Here is a 19,978-nt window from a genome sequence, read left to right as displayed (position 1 = left end):
GTCTGCATTAAGGGTCCTCACATACAGATATTCTGAACAAGCAGACAAAAGATAAGCTAAATACAACACACTGAGAAAGATAAATTATAATAGAACTTATGCAGCATCATGTAGGATTGCAAAATTGTGACTTCTGAGTGGTAGCTGCTGGAATAAAGCTGTTTTTTGTTGTTCTACGCTTTGGCATTAGAAGCCTTTCTACAAGAGGAAGAGAAACTCACTATGCAAACTGGTTAAGTAACACCAGTACCTAGCTAACCGCTGTAACAGTCTAGGCCATATCTACAGATATCTGGGTTCAACTGTGGGTCACCAATCAGCCTCTGAGACAATTTAACAATTTGAGTAAGAGCTCTGTTCTTTACAGATGAATATTCACACACACACACACACACACACACACACACACACACACACACACACACACAAAATAACAGATTCATCACTGTTGGGTTTTCGGACTGATTGAAAAAACGAAATCTCAAGACATCACCTTTGATTGAAAAGCTTTCGAAGGCATTAGGTTTGAGTTCCATAAGCTATGATCAGGTCAATCCTTATGCTTGTTTTTTATGTAAGATGCCCTGCTTTTTGCAACCTTCAAGGGATTTGTGTGTCCTACCAGAATCAAACCAGCTATCTTTAATTTATTAGGCAAATGTGTAAACCACTAGTAAACGCAGGTTTAATCTCTTTTTTGTTTGTGGGAGAATTCGTGATCTAATGCTGTAAATCTGAGACAAGCAGGGTTTGCAGTATTTAACTTAATATTTTAAGCATGCAGGAGATAAATATCACAGTAACAGTATCGAGTATTTTGATATAAACTTATAACTTACAACAACCAATTTTGCCCATTTGTATGAGGCTTACTTTTTGCATTTATAACAAGATACTGGCTGCAAATTAAAATTTGTTGATAGCACATTATTTTATTCATTTTTTTTGTTAAACTGTTAAAAAGTTTTGAAACGGTTTCTGAGCAAATACCACAGGAATGCTGAGTAATGGCAAAAACCTGCCTCTTTTTCACCAGCCAGGTTTGGGAGGTACTGTGAAGTTGAAATGGAAGTTGAAATACAGCAACAAAAATACATCGTCCAAACTAGAAGTTCTTTTACCAGCAGATGTCTAACAGAGTCAAGGTGCAGGGGACCTCGGCAGAACAGGTTCTCAAGTTTTCATAGTCAGTATGGGCTGAATTAGTCACTGTAGCTCAGACATTAAAATGCATGGAAAATACATCTCTAAGATTTACCAGCCTAACACAGGAACCATTTGAAAATACTTAAAAAAATACTGAGCATTAGTTGCTGTGCAAAAACCAGCAGTCACTTCCCCGCTGTAAAGCTTTGCAGTCAATTTCCATCATGGAGGATCAGACAACAAGCAGTAGTGAGATACAGTTTAATAGTTGCTTCTTTGCTCATCTTATCCCCCATCCCTCCCCTTCCTTCCCTATCCTAGCAGGAGGTCAGTGAAAAGATGTCACTGCCAAATGACCCAATCATGTCTGCAGACACAAACAGCTGACTCGGGGGGGGGGGGGGGGGGGGGGGGGGGGAGGGTTGTACCAGAGGATTCCTGTTGCAAAGCAGCAGGAATCTGTAGGGGGGGGTTGTACAAGGAGGAGACAGTGAGGTGGGAGGGATAGGATAAAGACAAGTGAGTAGGGGGTGGTGGCGGTGGGGCGAGCTGTTCATTTTTGGAACGTTGCTCCAGTTCCACTCGGGAATGATGGAAATATTCCGCATAGCCAAACCCGGAGTGGAAGGTGTATGGTAATCATGTCGAGGAAGGAATGCCAAATATGTGCGTGAGAACGGAGCTGTGACCTGAGAGCTGCAGGAATTATGGGCCAAAATCCCACAGACCCAGAGGAAGCACACACACCCATATCCAACACATACACACATCATATATTAATGGTGCTCCACCAAGCACAAATCCATCCCACATAACTTATTCCCAGAATTTGAAACATTCTACTATACTGAACTAAACCCAGAAATGAAGAAAACCAACCCCCTCAGCAGGCCACCTCCCCTCCTTCTCTTCCTCCTAGAGAAAACACACTGCACAATAACAAATGTATTATAGATCTCAAATACACTACCCAGAGCTTTGCTAGAAGTCCTCCACTGTAAGCTTTTTAAAGTATACATCCCTCCTTCACAGTTAGTGTTTACAACAGTGGGCATGTGATCTGCTGTAACAGGTTGTTTAGACTCCAAACCTTGCTACCCAACAGTCACAGAGGCACAGACTCATAAACAGATCGGCCTGTAGGAGAAAGCTGAGTTTATACCCCCACCTGGTGGCTGCATTCAATACTTGAACAGTAGCAACAGGGAATACAACCTCACTAGCATGCATTCCTTTCTTTTAATAATAAAAAAAAAAAAAAAAAAAAAAATCTATATCTTTCTCTCTCATAGTTGACTATTGAGGCCAAGATGCAAACTGGCTTCCGTTAAATTCAAACTCTCAGCCACTGGCACTCATTTTCTGAACGTCTTCATTAATCGGAGACTGAAATTGATGATCACTAGCAGGGAGAATTGATAATTTCCCCATGGATTTTATGTTAAACATTTTTGTACTCAAATTTTGTGCAGTACCTAATGTACATGTTCCGAACGAGGTGTGCGCTTATAATGCGTGCCATCCTTTTTAATTTTTTAAAATAATAGGAAAAACCCCCCAAAAAAACACCATTTCTATTTAGAAAACGCAATAGGGTAAAAGATAAGTACCTATCAAAGGGCTATGTTCCATGTTGACAGACGGCATTTACATGCAGCATTCTTTCAGATTTGCGTGTACTCCAAACAATGTGTCTGCAAGCAATCTGATAGAATACATTAAGTGTCATTGTGTGTAAGGGTATTTTCGGTCCAACGGTTTTCTTGTAGGTAACAACAGCTACTTCCTTCCCATCTAGCCTGCTTACAATATACTTCAGATAAAGGCCTAATGAACTTTCAGTCAGATGGAGAGGCAGTGCAACACACACATACACCACACGTACCATCCACACAGACGAGAACAGATAGACAACTAGACACTCATCCATGTTACAGTTGGCTCAACACTCCACCACTGTCAAGTACTTTATTCACAATAAGGTCATTTTCTTCTTTAAAAAATCATTTTTAATATACAACACAATTTTTGACAAGACAACTCCGTTTACAGCTAAATTTGAGCTCTTGAATTCCAGCTTCTCTCATAACCAAAGCAAGCACGATGATGATGATGTAAGGAGAGAAAGATGGTGTGAAAGGGACAGATGGACAAGAGGTCAAGATTAGAAGAAAGAATGAGGAAGAAGACAGAGAAAGAGCAAGAGGGTGGGAAGAAAGGACTACGCTTAGTATGATTTTTTCTTTGTACTAAGAACCAAAAATACTCAAATAAAATTAGAAAATAACAGTAATAAAAAAAACGAAAAGAGTTTAAGAAAAAAAAAAAGAAAAAAAAAAAAAAAAGAGCAGAGGTGTACCAGGATGCTGTATCCAAGGCACCCTCACATGCATGTCTGTGACGCTTCTGCTCCGTTCTGCCATTTCACAAGTCCACATACACACACACACTCTTGCAAACTTTGAGTGTGTATGTGCGCGCACCCCCATATTCCAAACGAGTGTGCATCTCTGGAGGTTGGGGAGAGGGAGCGTAGGAAGGGTGGGGTGGGTGGAGAGAAAGAGAGAGACAGGGAGACATAAGAGAGAGTGAAAGGGAGGAAGGGATGCAATCCCAAACACTTCTCCCTCCATCCCTCCTTCACTCCCTCCAGCTCCCATCCTTCCCTTCTTTCCTAGAGCTGAGTAAAGAGTCTCTGTCTCCCGCATCACAGCTCCGGTCATCCTCTGTCCAACTGTGCCACTGTGCGTGTACATATGTGTGTCTGTGTGTGCGCGCGTGTGTCTATGTAATATATATTTATAAATATATATCTATAAGCGATTCCATATCAGTGGAAACCAGTTTTGGCTGGGACTGAAAACTGAGGAGAAGCAGCTGCTTTAAGTTTGTATCAAGGGGACAAAAAAAAAAAAAAAAAAAAAAAAGGGGGGGGGGGGGCTTGTGACTTATATAGGGTCTAAGTTAATACTGTCATTAGTGTACTTTACAAAACATAAATTAGTAGTAGAAGGTGAGCTTCTTGGGAGCGCTGCATTGGTTTTGTAGTAGGGAATCCTCAACAGTGTTGACCTGTGTGTGTGTGTGTATATATATATGTCGCTTTACTGGGCAGGCAATGGGCACAAGCTTAGAGTCTGTCAGAACTGGCAGAGAGGAGGAGGTGGTGGGGTCTGAGTGGGAGATGGACAGAGAGATGACAAGGAGGAACGAGAAGAGATGGGCTCCTTTCCATGACGGATGCACCGATCAACCAATCAGCCCTGGGTTCCTCCAAGAAAGGGTACGGTTGATGGTGACACCTGGGAGAGAAAGCCAGAGTGTCACACAGGTGGGTCTGCACCACAAGGGTAAACACAGAATGCTGGATTTTTATAGAAAGGTTTTACAGTGCCAGGTGTCGCTAGGTACCCGCTATCTAGAAATATACGTGTAGGTACGCGAAGGAGACCGTCCCTCTGACTGGCCGTTGGTTGAGACGTTCAGGAAGTCCCATATCAGAATGGTGTCGTCGTGAGAACTGCTGATGATCTGAAACTCATCAAACTGCAGACGGAACACGCGACCAGAGTGCTCCTGAAAACACAACAAATTAGGAAATAATTTTTACATAATTAGCACACAGAGCTAGATTATTAAAAGAACTACTGTTCTCCATAAATTAAAGAGGCCCGACTAGAAGTTCAAGCAATGGGTTTTCCACCAGAGTCACACAGTTAATTTGTAATGAATCATCCATGCCCAGTGCTCCACACACACACACACACACAAAATTATTTAATAAAGAGCAATAAGATTTAGTGGAGAGTATTTTCAAGAGCATTCATAATGTTTTTTGTTTGTTTTAGGTGAATGTACAAACTAATATCTGGATGGTGACTACGTTGAATATCAACAAATACGCACATTAAATGTAGTGACATTTACTGGTAGTTAAAATTATCCAAATTAAAAATTTCCTTGTATTTTTAGTATAAAAAAGGCAAACATCTACATTTTTCCCCTCCCCCAGAGGTGCTGCACTCACATCATTAGTCAGACACTTGGGGATGCTAAATCGCTGTTACTCACCACTAGAGTGCGCAGACATAATGTGCTGGCTGGGGCTCGTGGGTCCAGGGCTGCCTGCAGGTCCCATACCTTAATTTTGCTGCACGGTACATCAAAATGTCACAAAACAAACCCAAAACAAAAGTCTGTGCACAAAACGGTGTATTTACATGACTTACCCGTCGTAGGCGCCGCTGACAATCCTTTTGTTGTCAAAGCGAATGCAGCGCACCAACTCCTCGTGACCTTCCAATACTCGTAAGCATGCCCCGCACTCTATGTCCCATAACCTGCAGAAAGAGAAGCCTTTGTAAACAAACACCAAGATCCAGACCCTGCAGTTTTTACACAGCAATCATTCCAAACACTGACAAGTCAAACTGGGACTTTTAAACTTTCAGCTCACTTGTTGAGAGAAAAAGAAATTGCTAATGCTTGTAAATAAAGTGTTCATGTTAAATTCAGCTAAAATATTACAACCTTTGAAACTGACAGACTTCAAACAGACAACTAACAGTTGTGCATAACTTCTTATGTTTAAGTCAGTCACGAAGCCACAATCTAGTTGCCAAATAAAGTGACTGCTAAGACCAAAGACTCAATATTTATCCATTTGCCCTAACGTGTTTGCTGATTGTGTATTATGCTGATGCAATCACAATTCCTTTCGCTGTGCCTTCACATAAAAATCTCACCTGTGAAAACTGCAAGTTAAGAAATAGAAATGCAACACATTATTGACATTGAGCTTTGGAACCAAATTCTACTGTACATCAAAAATCCATCAAAATAACAGAACAAAGCTTCAAAGATTTCTCAACTGCAATCAGTTTGTAGTACTGCAGGGATTCAAATAAGACACAGCGACTAGGACTGAGCTGTTAGGTGACAGATTGCAGGTAAGAGTCAGGTGATTGGGGGCACATCTCCAAGAGGTACCTAAGATTTCCACTTATGTACACCACAAAAATAATAATGCTGATGGCTGCTCACAGAATGACGCCACACCTAAGTATTTAACAAATATGTCTGTTGCCAAAACTGAGCATAAACAAGCCAACTCTGGGATCTTCATTACACTGGCTGCCCTCTACACTCATGCTGTCATTTGATGGTGAATACAAATAAAAGAAGATGTAAACATAACTGAACAAACATATCAGACATTCTTTTTTGCATACTCAATCATAAACTCAGCTACTGTAATCTTGCCCCATCAGGAGACTGAACACGTTAGCCAGACATTTAATTTATGTAAGAGGTGTTTAATGGTGAAACATTGACAGGTATTCTACATAATCCCAAATTACTTTGCTTCTTTGCTTGCCTGTATTACTTAGCATGACTTTATCTGCTAACAAAGGCCGTGGTTTTAACTGACTACCGGATTTTAAATTAGAGGACATATGTTTGCTAGTTTAGCCATGAATTTCACACACACACACACACACACATACCGAATTGTGTTGTCAGATGAGCCACTAACCACCAAACGATCTCTGTATTGTAGACAGGCAATTCCCCGCTTGTGACCATTTAGAGTACGAACAAACTCACAGGTGCTGGTGCTCCATACCTACACAGGGGGACAACACAAAGTTTACAATATTTAAGGAAAATTTTAGTCGGAGGGTTTTTAATCATGTACATCTGTTCTACTGATAAATAAAACTAAAACTCTGACATCAAATTAATCCAAATTTTATCAGATGGATAATATTTCTGTAAAAGAAAAAGAAAGATGAAATGATTTGTAAAGGAACATTTCTCTAACTGTCGTCACCTTAATAGTGCGGTCCCCTGAGGCAGACACAATGTATTTGTCGTCAAAGTCAACCACATTGACGGCAGCCCGATGTCCCACCAGGACGCGGCGTAGACTGATGTCAGTAGGCGAGGCCATATCCCAGACTGCAATTGAACGGTCCTTGGAGCAGGTGACCATCAACCCATTTGCAAAACGCAGATGAAGAACTGCCTCATTGTGGTGGATCAGTGTGTTCAGCACCTCACCCGTCGTTACCTCCCACACCCTGTAGAGTGGAGGGAGACGTCAGCAGGATCGAATGTTAAAGGCAAAGGTGACAGAAAGAGGAAGAAAACAGAACATGGCAAGAAGGAAAAACAGACATGTCAAGGGACGGGGTGTAAAAACAAAGAAAGAAGAAATGACACAGTGGAAAATGATTGAAGGAAAGGAAAAATGAGATGGGGGCAACAGGAAGAGAGGTCAAAAAGGAGATGGAAAGGACATGGAAGAAAAACAAAGGAAAATGAAAAACAATAGAGACACACGAGATTTTAGGTTTTTTTTCTAGATTTGTAATAGAGAGTATTTCACACTTCAGACATGTACATACAGTGAGCTGTACTAAGGCGCCAAGAGTCAAACGCACAACACTCTGGAAAAGCTGACAACCAATCCCACAAACAAAGTGCCTGTCAAACTGTTGCTAAGGAAGTGAAGTCACATTTTCCTTGGATACTGCCCAGTGAGTACGCCTGAAGTGTGAAGTAATAAGAGAAATAATGTTGAGCTTCTGTGTGCAGTAGCCAAGCAAGTGTCAACCTATACACAACAAGCCAAGACGTTCAATATCTGCAATGAAATGCATCCAACTATCTCCAATAAAAACAGTAAAACGAATTTATTTTGATAGGATATATGCTAAAGTTTTTATATTCAATTTCTTAGATGCACAACACCAGCTGTAGTCATGACCGGCTGTGAAACAAGCACACATTAGGATTCCTCAATACATGCAGAAAGTATTTTGAGCATTCTAAGCTTTTACAAGACGGATGGGATGCTGTTAGAAAAGCACATTTACCAAACATATTACTAAATGATGTCAAATTAACATAAAAAAAGAAAAAATACATAAGACTACTAAAAATCTCCAGGAGCTCTCATTTTCTCTTGCAGTCCAAAGACATGCAAGTTATGTTAGCTGGGAATATTAACCTGGCTGTAAGTGTGGACATGAGACAAGGATTTCAAGCTCATAGCATAAACTGCTGCTGTGTAGATGGGAGAACAGTGTAAAGGATTCTGAGTGGTTGCTTTTTCTTTCTAATCCAATTGGAGCTCTTTGCTGGAAAAAAGTCCAGGTTCTAGGTCATGTTCTTACACTGAATTTTATGTTTTACTTTGGATGCATCAGTAACCAATCTAAGAGATCTAAAAGAAAATGCAGACAAAAAACAAAACAAAAACAAACAAACAAAAAAAACAAAAAAAACAAACCCTGTACCACATAGGATCTATCGCACATGTGTCAAAGTCAAGGCCCACGGGCCACATCTGGCCCGGCGTACATTTATATCCGGCCCGCGAGATTATTTTATATAGATGTACTATGTACCATGTTATGCATGGCCCGGCGATATGAGGCGCTAATAATATACAAACTACAGATCCCATAATGCAGCGCTGCAGCCTCCTTGCTGAACGCTAGGCTAACTGGGAACATTCCCGCGTCAATCAAGTCCAACTTCTGTTACTGCGAAGCTAGCCGCTCACAATGGTGGAGAGAAAAGTTGATTCTGAAAGCAGAGCCTTTCAGCACCAGTGGGTGACTGAATATGTGTTTACAGACATTGCTGGTAAACCCATGTGTCTTATTAGTGGAACTAATGTGGCTGTAATTAAGGAATTTAATTTAAGACTGCACTACGAGACAAAACGTCAGGATAAGCTGAAAAACCTAAATGCAGAAACTACAGAAAGTAGAAGAACTAAAGAAGAATCTGACATTTCAGCAGACATTTTTCACCAGAGCAAAATCGCAAAGTGAAGCTGTTGTGAAAGCAAGTTTTATTGTAGCAGATGAGCCAAATCAGCCTGCATGATGAAGGTGTGTGACGTCTTGTGTCCAGACAAAACGCAGATTTTGGCAAATGTGAGCCCGAGGAGAAATACAATTGCTGATCGGGTTTGTGAGATGGCCACTGATTTAACTCATTCACTGCCATTGACGTCTATAGACGTCAATTGAAAAACTTACGTTGACTGCCATTGACGTCTATAGACGTCAATTACGTTTTTCAATGGGAGGGGCTAGAATACAACCTCGGGCAGCTTGTCAGTGAAAACTGAAGCCCACCAGCAGTAAAAGTAGACCTGCAAGGAGGTGCAGGGTTTGCGCACGTAAGGGATTGCGCAGTGAGACAAAAATGTGGTGCAAGTCTTGTTGTGTGCCCTTGCATCCCGGAAAGTGTTATAATGATTACCACACAAAAGTGAATTATTCATTGTGAATAAATGTTTCACTATGTACATTTTATTTTTCCATATATTTGTAAATAAATTGTTTTGATAAAACAAAACCTTTCTCAGTGTTATTTCTGTTTTATAGAAGTGAAAAACTATTTTATATGTTAGAGGTGTCACAAAGCAAGAAATATTAGTGTCAAAGGCACTTTTCTGCTTGAAATGTATTTTTCACAAAAAGCTCGTTTTCTCCCTTTTTTTGGTCAAAACAGGCATTTTTGGTGGAACCCACCTCTCCTCTACAGCTGATTACTAAAGAATGGAAAATGGTAGAAACAAGCTTTTTTTTTTGGATGAAAGAAGAGAGTCTGTTCTTCATTTTGGTAGGTTCAGCGTTTATATGATCATAACACACAGTTTTCTGTGGCTCTTCATAAATGAGTAAAAATGCTCAAAAACCCTGGCAGTGGGGAGTTACCTGATTTGAAAATGGCTGGCAGTGAATGAGTTAAGAACACAGTTGTGTGAAAGAAGCAAAAACTTCATTGCATACTCTCTTGCTATGGATGAGAGTATAGACATGCATTGCACAGCTGACCATCTTCATCCATGGAGAGGAAATATTGAACATTAAATCGATGCACGGGACAACGACAGGAAAAGCCTTTTTTTTTTTTTCTCTTTTTTTTTTTTTAAACGTATATCAAAGTGTAACCGACATGAAACTGCCCTGGGACAAACTTGTTGGACTTACAACAGATGGAGCGCCGGTGTTGTGCGGTGAAAAAAAGCGGACTAGTCGGCAGGATGCGAGTAAAGATGCAAGAGGAGAAATGTACTGGTGAGTTAACAGCATATCACTGCATCATACACCAGGAAACGTTGTGTGGTAAAGTCCTAAAAATGGAGCATGTAATGATCACCGTAACACAATCTTGGGATGTGTGGGAAATAGATTCAGAGTTTGCCGACATTCCTTATCATACAGAGGTCCGTTGGCTGAGTTGGGGAAAAGTTCTCAATAGAGTTTTTGAGCTCAGCAAGGAAATCTGTCAGTTCATGGACATGGCATGTATGATGCAGTGAAGGCATTTCAAGTGAAGCTGTCACAAATGCACTAGTGCAACCTGCCTCACTTTCCCTGTTGCAAAGTAATGTTGAACCAAGTCAGCGCACTTTGCTGAACTGCACCTGTGCAGATTCAGATGGAGCTGCAGTGTAATGATACACTCAAGGCAAAGTACGACAATGAATGGCCCGCACAGTTTATTAGTTCCATTCCTGAAGCAATGTCCCAGCTCCGTCTACATGCGGCTCCAACCTTGTGTATGCTTTCATTTATTTTTTCTGGGGTTTCTGGCAGCATGTTCATATTTCTAACTTGCATAATTCTGACAGGATATATTTTTATGAAGAGCAAAATATTTAAAGTTAAAGTTCATTTTTTTAAGTTTATTTAATCTGGAATAATATTCCTGTCTGTTTTTATTCATATTTATTTTTAAAATACATTGTTTTAGTGTGTTCAATAAATCTTTATCTTGTTTGGCCAGCGACCTAAAGTGTGCCTTGAGTTTTGGCCCCCTGTGCAATTGAGTTTGACAGCCCTGTCCTATGGCTTTAAACCAACTTCCAATTATCTACATAGATATCCATGCCATGGGATTGTAAAAAAAGAAAAAAGAAAAAAGAAAAAAAAAGGTTTATAAAAAAAAGAAGAAGGTTATTTTCAGATATTTGCCTGCCTTTTGAGACCGTTTTTAAAATGTTAAAGTTATGAGTGTTGAAACTGAAACTGTAGCACAAGCAGAAGTAAATATAGAGATACGATGTATTCATACTGAGTGGTATCCTCTGCTTTATTCAGACTTCCACAACTTTCTCTTCAGTAACTTGAACCATTTGTTCAGCTTGCTGACATAGCTTTGACCTACTCCAAAAAACACCCTGTGTTATTTCTGGAAAAAGATGCGCTGTACCTGACAGTTGAGTCAGAAGACCCGGTCACAATGACTCTCTCATCATACTGGAGACACAATACTGAGCCTGTGTGACCGGTCAGTATCTTCAGACACTCCAGAGTCTGTTTATCCCAGATCTAAAAGGAGCACAAAAAAAAAAACAAAAAAAAAAAACAAAAAAAAAAATGGAAGATATGAGTGAAGCACAGGAAGATTTAGACAAAGAAAGAATTTTTTTTTTTTTTTTTTTAAAAGAATGCAGATTTGGGTCATGCTAAGAATGGCCCAGTCTCACAGCAGCATTCATGCCCCATTTCCCTACTGCTGCACTGATGTGCATAAGAGCCATTCAGCTGTTCCCTTGCTGTGCGTCAGCCTCCTACATAACAATAAGATGACAAATCTGCTCTTCTCCTCCCCTATCCACCCCTTCTCTTCATCCTCATCTTCTTGCAGGCCCCTCACAGGCAGACAGATAAGTGGAACACACAGCATGCCTGGAGTTGAGACTTTCTTTCCTATAATTCACTTGTTCTCTGTCTCACTCTGCTGGTCCAGACCAACACCACACACAGTAAGATGGTAAGCCATAAAGAGAAAATACACAAGAATAATATGTTTTATTTATAACCAAGTCTCGGTTACCTTGATTGAATTGTCCCTAAGGCCACTGATGATCTTGTCGTCATCGTACTGGAGACAATAAACCCCTTTACTGTTTTCTGAGCGACACTGAATCCTCTGCAAGTTGTGTCTGCCACATCGCCAATTAGCCTCAATAGTCTAGATGGAAAGAGAAACAAAGAGGTCTGTAACAGATGCAACATCTACCACGCTACAAAATGGTTTCAGCATTATTGTGATGATAATTTAACACGAAAACAATAAATCATCTTTTCATTTATTACTCATAATCAAGAAGTATTTGTACAAGTGTAGCAAAATGTGAACGTGAAAATAAAACTTTAGACATTAATCATTCGAGAGGATAATTACATTCACATTGCTCTTTGCTGAATCCAAAATAATAATCCATGTAAAGCTCAGTAACTAATTGTTATTTTCAAACTTATACAGTTATGCCTATAAATGGTTTGCTTACTTAAGTCCATTTTTTTAAAATCATGATGACAAATAATATCTGGTGCAATAATACAAACTGATTAAAAAAAAAAAAAAAAAAAAAAAAAAAAAAAATCGAAGGTCATAAAAATAATGAGAATGTAATCACGTTAGGCGTTATGACTTACCTCTATATCTTGAATGATCTTGGGATAGAGGGAGTGATAGTAGGAGTTGGGTGGGATTTCTGAGGTGCGGTTCTTGAACAGATATTTCTCCCTGGGGGGGAAGAGAGAGAGAGAGAGAGAGAGAGAATGACACTCTCCTTTGTGCACTGGGAATTTCTGCATGTGAAGCACACACTAAAGCCCAACCAAGGATAACCTTTCCACTTTATCCTCAGGCTTTCCTGTATGTAAAATTAACCTTTTACATTTTTTTTTACCCATATTTTAAACAGATTTCTTTTAATACACATTACAATATCATTTTCATTTTCTTATTAACCTGCATCTGGGAGTGCCTGCATTCGGTCTTACCACTGGTGTCTCTCGGACAGGCCTTTCCAGAGCGGATCAGTTCGGACCATGCGTTCAATGAGCTTCTTCCACAGCATACCCTCAGAGATGACCCTCTGCCACTCCTTACATACCAGCTCTGCTGCACACAGCGAGCGTGCATCCAGGAAAGACAGGATGTTCTCCGCTATGTGATCCAAGCCTTGGGCTAGACAGAGGGGGAAAAGAGATGACCAAGTGCAAGCAGTGACATTACCTCACCTCGTTAGTTTATCTGTCCCCAGAGCTCATTTATTCTGAATTGTTCAAAGACAATCAATAAATCAAGTTGCGTTTATTCCTTTAAAATGCTTCTAAAAGGTTAAAAAGGGTTTTATGTTTCTGTTTACCTTTTAAAATAAAAAAAATAAAATTTATACACACATATATACACACAGTTGGGTGGTCAAAGACTTTTTGACCACCCAACTTTGTTGAGCTACGATGCCGTTAGGGAAGATGCACGTCATGCAAAACCTGTGGGTAACAAACATCCACTAATCTCTGTTGGTACCTGGCAGCGCAGTAATGAAATCCCTCTGCAGCATTGGTTTGAGGTAGGAATTGATGTGGCCGTGCTGGTAGTGGCACATACGGGAAATCAGGCGCTCAACAAACTCCACCTGCTCGGCCTCCGACCACTGGTCAAACAGGGCGATGCAATGCTCCTTCTCCTTCTCATAGTTCCCCTCTGACGGGCGTTTACGAGATCCCACAACAGGACCGTTACTAAGCTGTAAATATCAGGAGCACATGAAGATTAAATGTCTAGTTGTGTTAGACTGAGAAGATGTTGATAAATAGTCACATAATGCAAATCCAGTCAGTTAAATCTTTCAGGCTCCTGCTGTGACACAGGAAATCATTTCAACTGTATACCAAACTTTGAGCAGCAGCTCATTTTTGTATGAAGAGAAAATGCTGACTGGGAGTGTCACCTGTGGATTGGTGAACTTACTTGAAGTTCTTCAGTGCATAGTTTCCCAGCTAACACCATGGCATTAAAAAAAATTTGAACTCAAATGTAGTTTTTCAAGTAATGCAATCTAATGTTACTAAATGATTTTATTTTTCCCGTCTAGAAAGCTTTCTAAATAAAAATAAATACATTGAGGCAAAAAAGGTGGGGGAGACACCGAAGCTCAAAGTTGCTGTGCTTATTGAAGCCCATGTATAGGCGTGAATGAAGGGGATTAATGCTGCCCAAAGTTCAAAATAAATTTTTACTGCCACGCAATAAAGCTCCAGACACACAGTAGAGAGAAAGAGAGAGAGACTGATTAGTGGTGTTTTCATTTGAACTGCAGCAGGAGACAACAAAACCTTTCATGTAAATATCAAAGGTTACTGTATTTTAAGAATCCAAAAAGGTCCAAATAGTAATAGTTTTAAAGTCAGCTGAAGCTTTAACAAAAGTTAAAACAATTCTTAAATAATAAACCATATCAATGTTGTATGTACATTTGAAATAGTGTAATAAAGCACACCTTGAGAACTGTATTCTTCTTTGGCGACAGATCGTCCACAAGGTTCTGTGACTCCATCCCTGATGTGTTCTGTGGATAAAGAACAAAACAAAGACGTGCCCCAGGTTAGTGTTTCATTCTCACTCAGTCTGTGTTTAAAGGCACTTTCAGAGCTGGGACAGCAGTGTGGATAGCGTTTGGCGCAAGAATGCAACAAACACAGCCAAGGAGGGGGTAACCATCAAGTTTCTGAGACGTGCCCGCACAAACAGCCTTGCACACGCACACGCACACGCACACACACACACACACACACACACAGTGAGGAAAGAAAAGAAAATAAGAAAAGAGAAAAAGCGCTGCAACAAAGAATCTATCCTCTTGCTTGTCTGTGATGTGGGTCAAATAGTCTGGACAGGAAATTAAAAGGCAAAATCTTGGGTATGTCACTGGCACTCAGCTCAGGTATAACTGTAATAAAAGAGATATTGGTCTTTGAGAAACAAATGATAGAAAGAAAATAAGATTAAGCTATTTCTAGCATCCTTTGTAAATTGACTGCAAACATGCTATAGAAACTTTAATACTAACATTGTTATCCACAGCTCATGTACTGACATGTTCTGTACATTCAACTAAAACTATTAGACTCCTTAGAGTATGTATATTTGTTTGGAAGCCAAAGGCAGACAGCAATTGTTATTCCTAATTAGACCCATCCAGCAAAAATCACAGACCAACTGTACTCTTGGGGGCTCCTGGTTTATCATTTAGAGTTGTTAAAAATGCGAACTGCTGATGTTATGAGGCTTGTTTCTACTCTGTAAGATTAACAGTTTAATAAAAAAATTTTTTTTAAAAAAAAAAGCATATTCCTGAGCTAACAGGCCTTCACAACAAACTGTACACTCAGCAAAAATAAAAAAGCAAAAACCATCTAAATCATATCTACATTTGAAACACACCAATTCATCGATGTAATTTATAGGTTTACTGCTATACTTAATGTTTACATTTTTGTATCCCCAGGTTCCCAAACAGGAAGAGGTTTACCTCAGAGAGGGTCAGAGCTATTGTATACATGTGTGGGTGATGAATGACCCATAGGTATCATCTGAAAACAGTAATGTCAGGGGGGTAAAACAAATCTACAGTGTGTACCTGTTGGTCCATACATTATAAAAGCCCATCTGTTAAAGCTTTTTTCAGGAGCTGAAAAGTTTTCTTTGCAGTATAAACAAGCTCTATCCTGAAAGCTGCTTGCACGGTCATGTAGACACTGTTGTTTATTTTACTTTTTTTTTACTTCAAGTGTGAGCTGTTGCAAGTCTGCTTGCACGGTCATGTAGACACTGTTGTTTATTTTACTTTTTTTTACTTCAAGTGTGAGCTGTTGCAAGTTTGCTCAGTGCAGATAACCATCTTTTGGTGATGCTGCTACAGGAAGAGCTTGAGCAAAATCAACAGAACTGAGTGGCTGCAATCAGTACAACCACACAAACAAAAAGATCCAAATACCAAGACTTTGTACTTGGATTTTTTTCAAGTTCCAAGTCAAATGGGATAAGAAGCCATAATGGTCTTCTCAATTACCAAAGCAGACAGGATAAGAAGCGATGGTGGTCTTACTAGTGTTAATGATCATGCATAGAAGAAAAGAAAAAGCAAAAAGAAATAAAATTCACACACACAAAAAAGACATCAGGTTTAGCTAGGCAGGCAAGCAAGCAAACATGTAGCCTCTCAGAGCTTGAAGGAGGACCCCCACCTCGTCCCTCACACCTCCAGGTAGAAGGAGAGAAAACAATACTCCTCAGTGCATGGTTATTCTCTGGTACCCTTGCATCCCTTCTCTTACCATACCAAAGTACTGAGGAAATAGTTTACTATTCAAACTTGGCATATCCAGATTATTTAATTTTTTTGGTTAAACAAGACAAAGCACTGGCAACTTTATCGTTTTCACTGTTCTGTTTCAAAAGATCTGAAAGTAGTATGTTATACTTTGTATAAATAAAATTACTTTTAAGCAGAGTGTTTGAGGAGGCACCAAAGAAGAACCCAAGAGCAGAGTGCTTCGAACAGGGAGGACAGGACAACGGAAGGTGAGGAGGTAGGAGGGTGAGGGGGTGAGTGGGTGCTGTGTGCACCAAGGTGGTATGAGGAGTTGTGTGGGGTGGGCAAAGAAAAAGTAAAGGGTGAGGAGATGGCAAGGGAGGAGGGGAAAGGAGGAGGAGCAGCAGATTTAAGAGGAGAGAGGCAGAACCTGGTTGTGAGCCCGGGTGGAGGGGATGCTCTGCAGGCACCTGAGTGCACACAAACTCTCAGCCACCGAGGAGCAGCCCAGCCAGAGAGAGCGAGGCACAGAGCACTGTGTGAAAGAGAGAGAGGAAGGGAGGAGGAGAACGAAGTGGACAGGGTGAGGGAGGAAGAGAAAGGGAAGAGCAAGAGAGACGTGGGAAGTAAAGGAGGGGGGGGGGGGGGGGGGGGGGGATGTTGGGAAGTTGGGAGGTGGAAACAAAAAAGGGTGAGTGAATAGATGGATCAATGAATGGATAGATGGATGGAAGTGGTGGGGAGTGAGAAGCAGGACAAGTGAAGTGTAAATGTGTGTAACGGGACAAAAAGAATGGATAAATAAATACGGTTTGGTTTGAAATTGAGAGGACGTGAGCGTGTAACCATCAAAGGTGGAGAGAGAGGAGGAAGAGAGGTGGGGGATAGTGAGGGGGAAAAACCAGTATTAGAGCTACACACATTGGCACGGTGAGCGCAGGAACACACACCCCGTCACACACAGATACAGACTGATAAACATACACACGGAAGCATTATTAGACATGAACTGGGTGGGGATAGGTAGAGGAGAGGGAGGGGCAATGGTATTAATCGTCAATTAATGTCACTCTCGCTTTGACATGAGCCCCACCCACTGTTCTGCCATCCCCACTCTCATGAGAGGTTAGTGAATAACACTGGGACAAATAAATAAATTAAATTAAACACATGAACACAACCCAGACAAAATTCTCAATTTTCTGTGTAGGTAAACAATTTATGCTCCACTTTGTCTTATTCTTTAGTGTAATTTAATGACTTTAGTCACATGTTAAGCTTTTTTTTCCTTGGTCAAGAAAATTATGACCAAGCGTTGAATTGAAAACCATGGGCTGAATAGATGATAAATAGCTTTTATCACTAGACACATATTCTAAGGCTGTTCAAGCACTTAAATTCAGTTTTAAGTTTTACCATTTACTTCAACTAAAAGGCCAAATTACTACTCAAATCATACAAAAAGGTCACTTTATCTACCCACATTGCAATTTAAACCTCCAATTTTTCCAGATAAACTTTTAAGCCCCTTTGTGATGTATGGTGAGATTACCAATTTAAGACAACTTGCTCTTAATTACTGAGGAATGATTTAGGTCATTCATAGATGTTGTACCAAAAAGTGATTATTTGTCAAAGGAAAAAAAAAATATTGCGGATTCTCAAACTGTTGTGAATGGCGTGTTAAAATATAGTTTATCATTCATGAAATATTTTTGACATCAATTTTGTGATTTTTATCCCTCCTTTAAAAAGTCTAATTGAGATTAACAGCATGTTTTTAAGACATCTGGATAAGAAAGCAACAGATATTACAACAAACAACATACCAGCTCTAGAAATGTTTTAAGTGGAAAAAAGAACTGGCTTGACTGTATTTAGAAAGAAGAGCAGGTACAATACTGTAGAGTTATATACTTACAATACACATAATTTCTTTATTTTATAATAGCCCCTTCGTAAATCTTATTGATTACATTTAGCAAGTATATTAGACATAAAAACGAATGCAAACATCTGGGGAATCACTATTTGGCAGACAGCGGCTATAGACACCTGTAATGCTTAAGCAAATGACTCTTTAGTACAAGTACATATTAGGTGCTCTTTTACGAAACTTTTTTTCCAATTTAACAGGACTACATCTTATTATCTACTACGGAATATAAGACATTATTTACTAGGCCCGGCTTTCAACCTTTAATTTGTATAGTACCACTGTATTTCTTGCACAAACCGATAGATCTTCCAAACACGTGTAAACTGAAATTCTTTTAAAGGTCAGTTTCGCTGACATAACAAATCAGATCCTCGTATTAATTGACGTCTTCCTTACGACCACTTTGACCCCACAGAGTAAATGTTAGCGGCTGGTAGGCTACAGTTAGCCTAGCTGGCTAGTTTATCGAGGCAGAAAATCAATATACAATAAACCCAATAGTTTTTGGCAAAATTTAATTGACTAAAAATGAAAATAATACCGTCGTCTTAATTTATGTTTGTGGCTACAAAAATAGTTTTTCTAGACATAGTCAGCAGTTTGTTTTTAAATGTAGAAGTTGGTGTCAAGCAGCGTATTTAGCAAGCTTGCTATTAAGCTAATTGCTAATGCTCGCTAGTGGAGGTAACGCTGTGTGAATGAAAAAGCAATACACTTCCTTCTACGCACTTTAAAAAAATATAAACACACAAGCAACGCATTGTTATGATTTTATCTATGTTCACATAAAGTATAAAAATGTGACTGACACATCATTTATCGAGTAAGTCGTCTTACCCTAAAACTACATGATATAACATCGCGTTGCCCGTAAATTTACGTACTTCACGACATTCTAGTCACTGTTAGCATGGCGGCTAGCTAAGAATCAGGCAGGGCCCAGTTAAAGTGGCGCAGCGTCACCGCAGTAAACGCTACCCCAAGAATTCTCGTCTGCCTTCGACCGACGATTGCACATCAACCTCTTAATTTTTCCCATTATGTACAAACTGTACCCAAACCAACACAGGTTTTAAATTTATCAGAGAGAGATGTCTAAGACTTGTTAATCAATCCAACCAGTATGCGGAGCATTCGTAGCAAAATGTATCGATAATTTCAGGCCCTCCCTCTGATTTCTGGTTCCCCCTCCTTTTTCCTCCACCTCTCCCGACAAGTCGCTTCAGCCCGTTCCTGGCGTCGAATCGAGCCTCGGCGATTTCCTCAATAAAACACTGACAGCGATCAATTCGGTTGTTCATAATGCCGTATAGAAAAAGATCTTACCACCAGTTCCACCGTTTTGTCCTCCATCTCCTGCTCCATGTTGACGATCCCCCCCGAAACTCGCTATGAAAATGGAAACCCAGCCCTGCGTCGGCGGCCCGCAAATTCAGAGACGTCATCCACTTCGCTCAGCCACACAGCTTTGGTAGGGCAGTGTCAAAAAGGTGGGTGGGGGATGGTAACGCCCATGGACTTTAATAACACGCCGATTGGATAGATTTTGGCTAAGTGGGCGTGGTTTCGCCTCTTTGCCTTTTATTGATTGGCCTGCCGTGCTACCAAGGCTTCCCCGGTGACTCCCCCAAACAAAAAGGCAAACTGATGAAGATGCTGTTGCTATCCTGAAGAGGAATACACCAAGGCAAAATCAATCATCCGCATAGCTTTTCTCTGAGATGCTGCAGGATGTTGGCTATTTTAAA

The 19,978-nt window shown here is 40.2% G+C and overlaps 1 protein-coding gene across 2 annotated transcripts; it reads right to left on the bottom strand.

Moving 5' to 3' along the window:
• Positions 1 to 3,073: 3,073 nt before the first annotated feature.
• On the bottom strand, positions 3,074 to 19,723 carry fbxw11a (F-box and WD repeat domain containing 11a). 2 transcript variants are annotated; one of them, XM_004545426.5, is made up of 13 exons: positions 19,557 to 19,723; positions 14,477 to 14,545; positions 13,504 to 13,723; positions 12,972 to 13,158; positions 12,621 to 12,711; positions 12,016 to 12,153; positions 11,389 to 11,507; positions 6,980 to 7,229; positions 6,654 to 6,772; positions 5,376 to 5,486; positions 5,218 to 5,296; positions 4,558 to 4,722; positions 3,074 to 4,448 (listed from the first exon to the last, which is right to left on the bottom strand). In XM_004545426.5, exons 1-12 carry the CDS (start codon positions 19,593 to 19,595, stop codon positions 4,561 to 4,563), a joined length of 1,584 nt encoding a protein of 527 aa, XP_004545483.1. In that variant the 5' UTR covers positions 19,596 to 19,723; the 3' UTR covers positions 3,074 to 4,448; positions 4,558 to 4,560. The 2 variants fall into 2 exon arrangements, with proteins under 2 accessions (XP_004545483.1, XP_076729697.1); XM_076873582.1 differs by lacking the exon at positions 19,557 to 19,723 and adding an exon at positions 16,722 to 16,844.
• Between the last annotated feature and the right edge of the window lie 255 nt (positions 19,724 to 19,978).

This window comes from Maylandia zebra, linkage group LG2, assembly GCF_041146795.1.
Source record: "Maylandia zebra isolate NMK-2024a linkage group LG2, Mzebra_GT3a, whole genome shotgun sequence".
NCBI lineage: Eukaryota > Metazoa > Chordata > Actinopteri > Cichliformes > Cichlidae > Maylandia > Maylandia zebra.
Note: the sequence above shows the minus strand (reverse complement) of the source record. Positions and strands in the feature narration are given on the sequence as shown.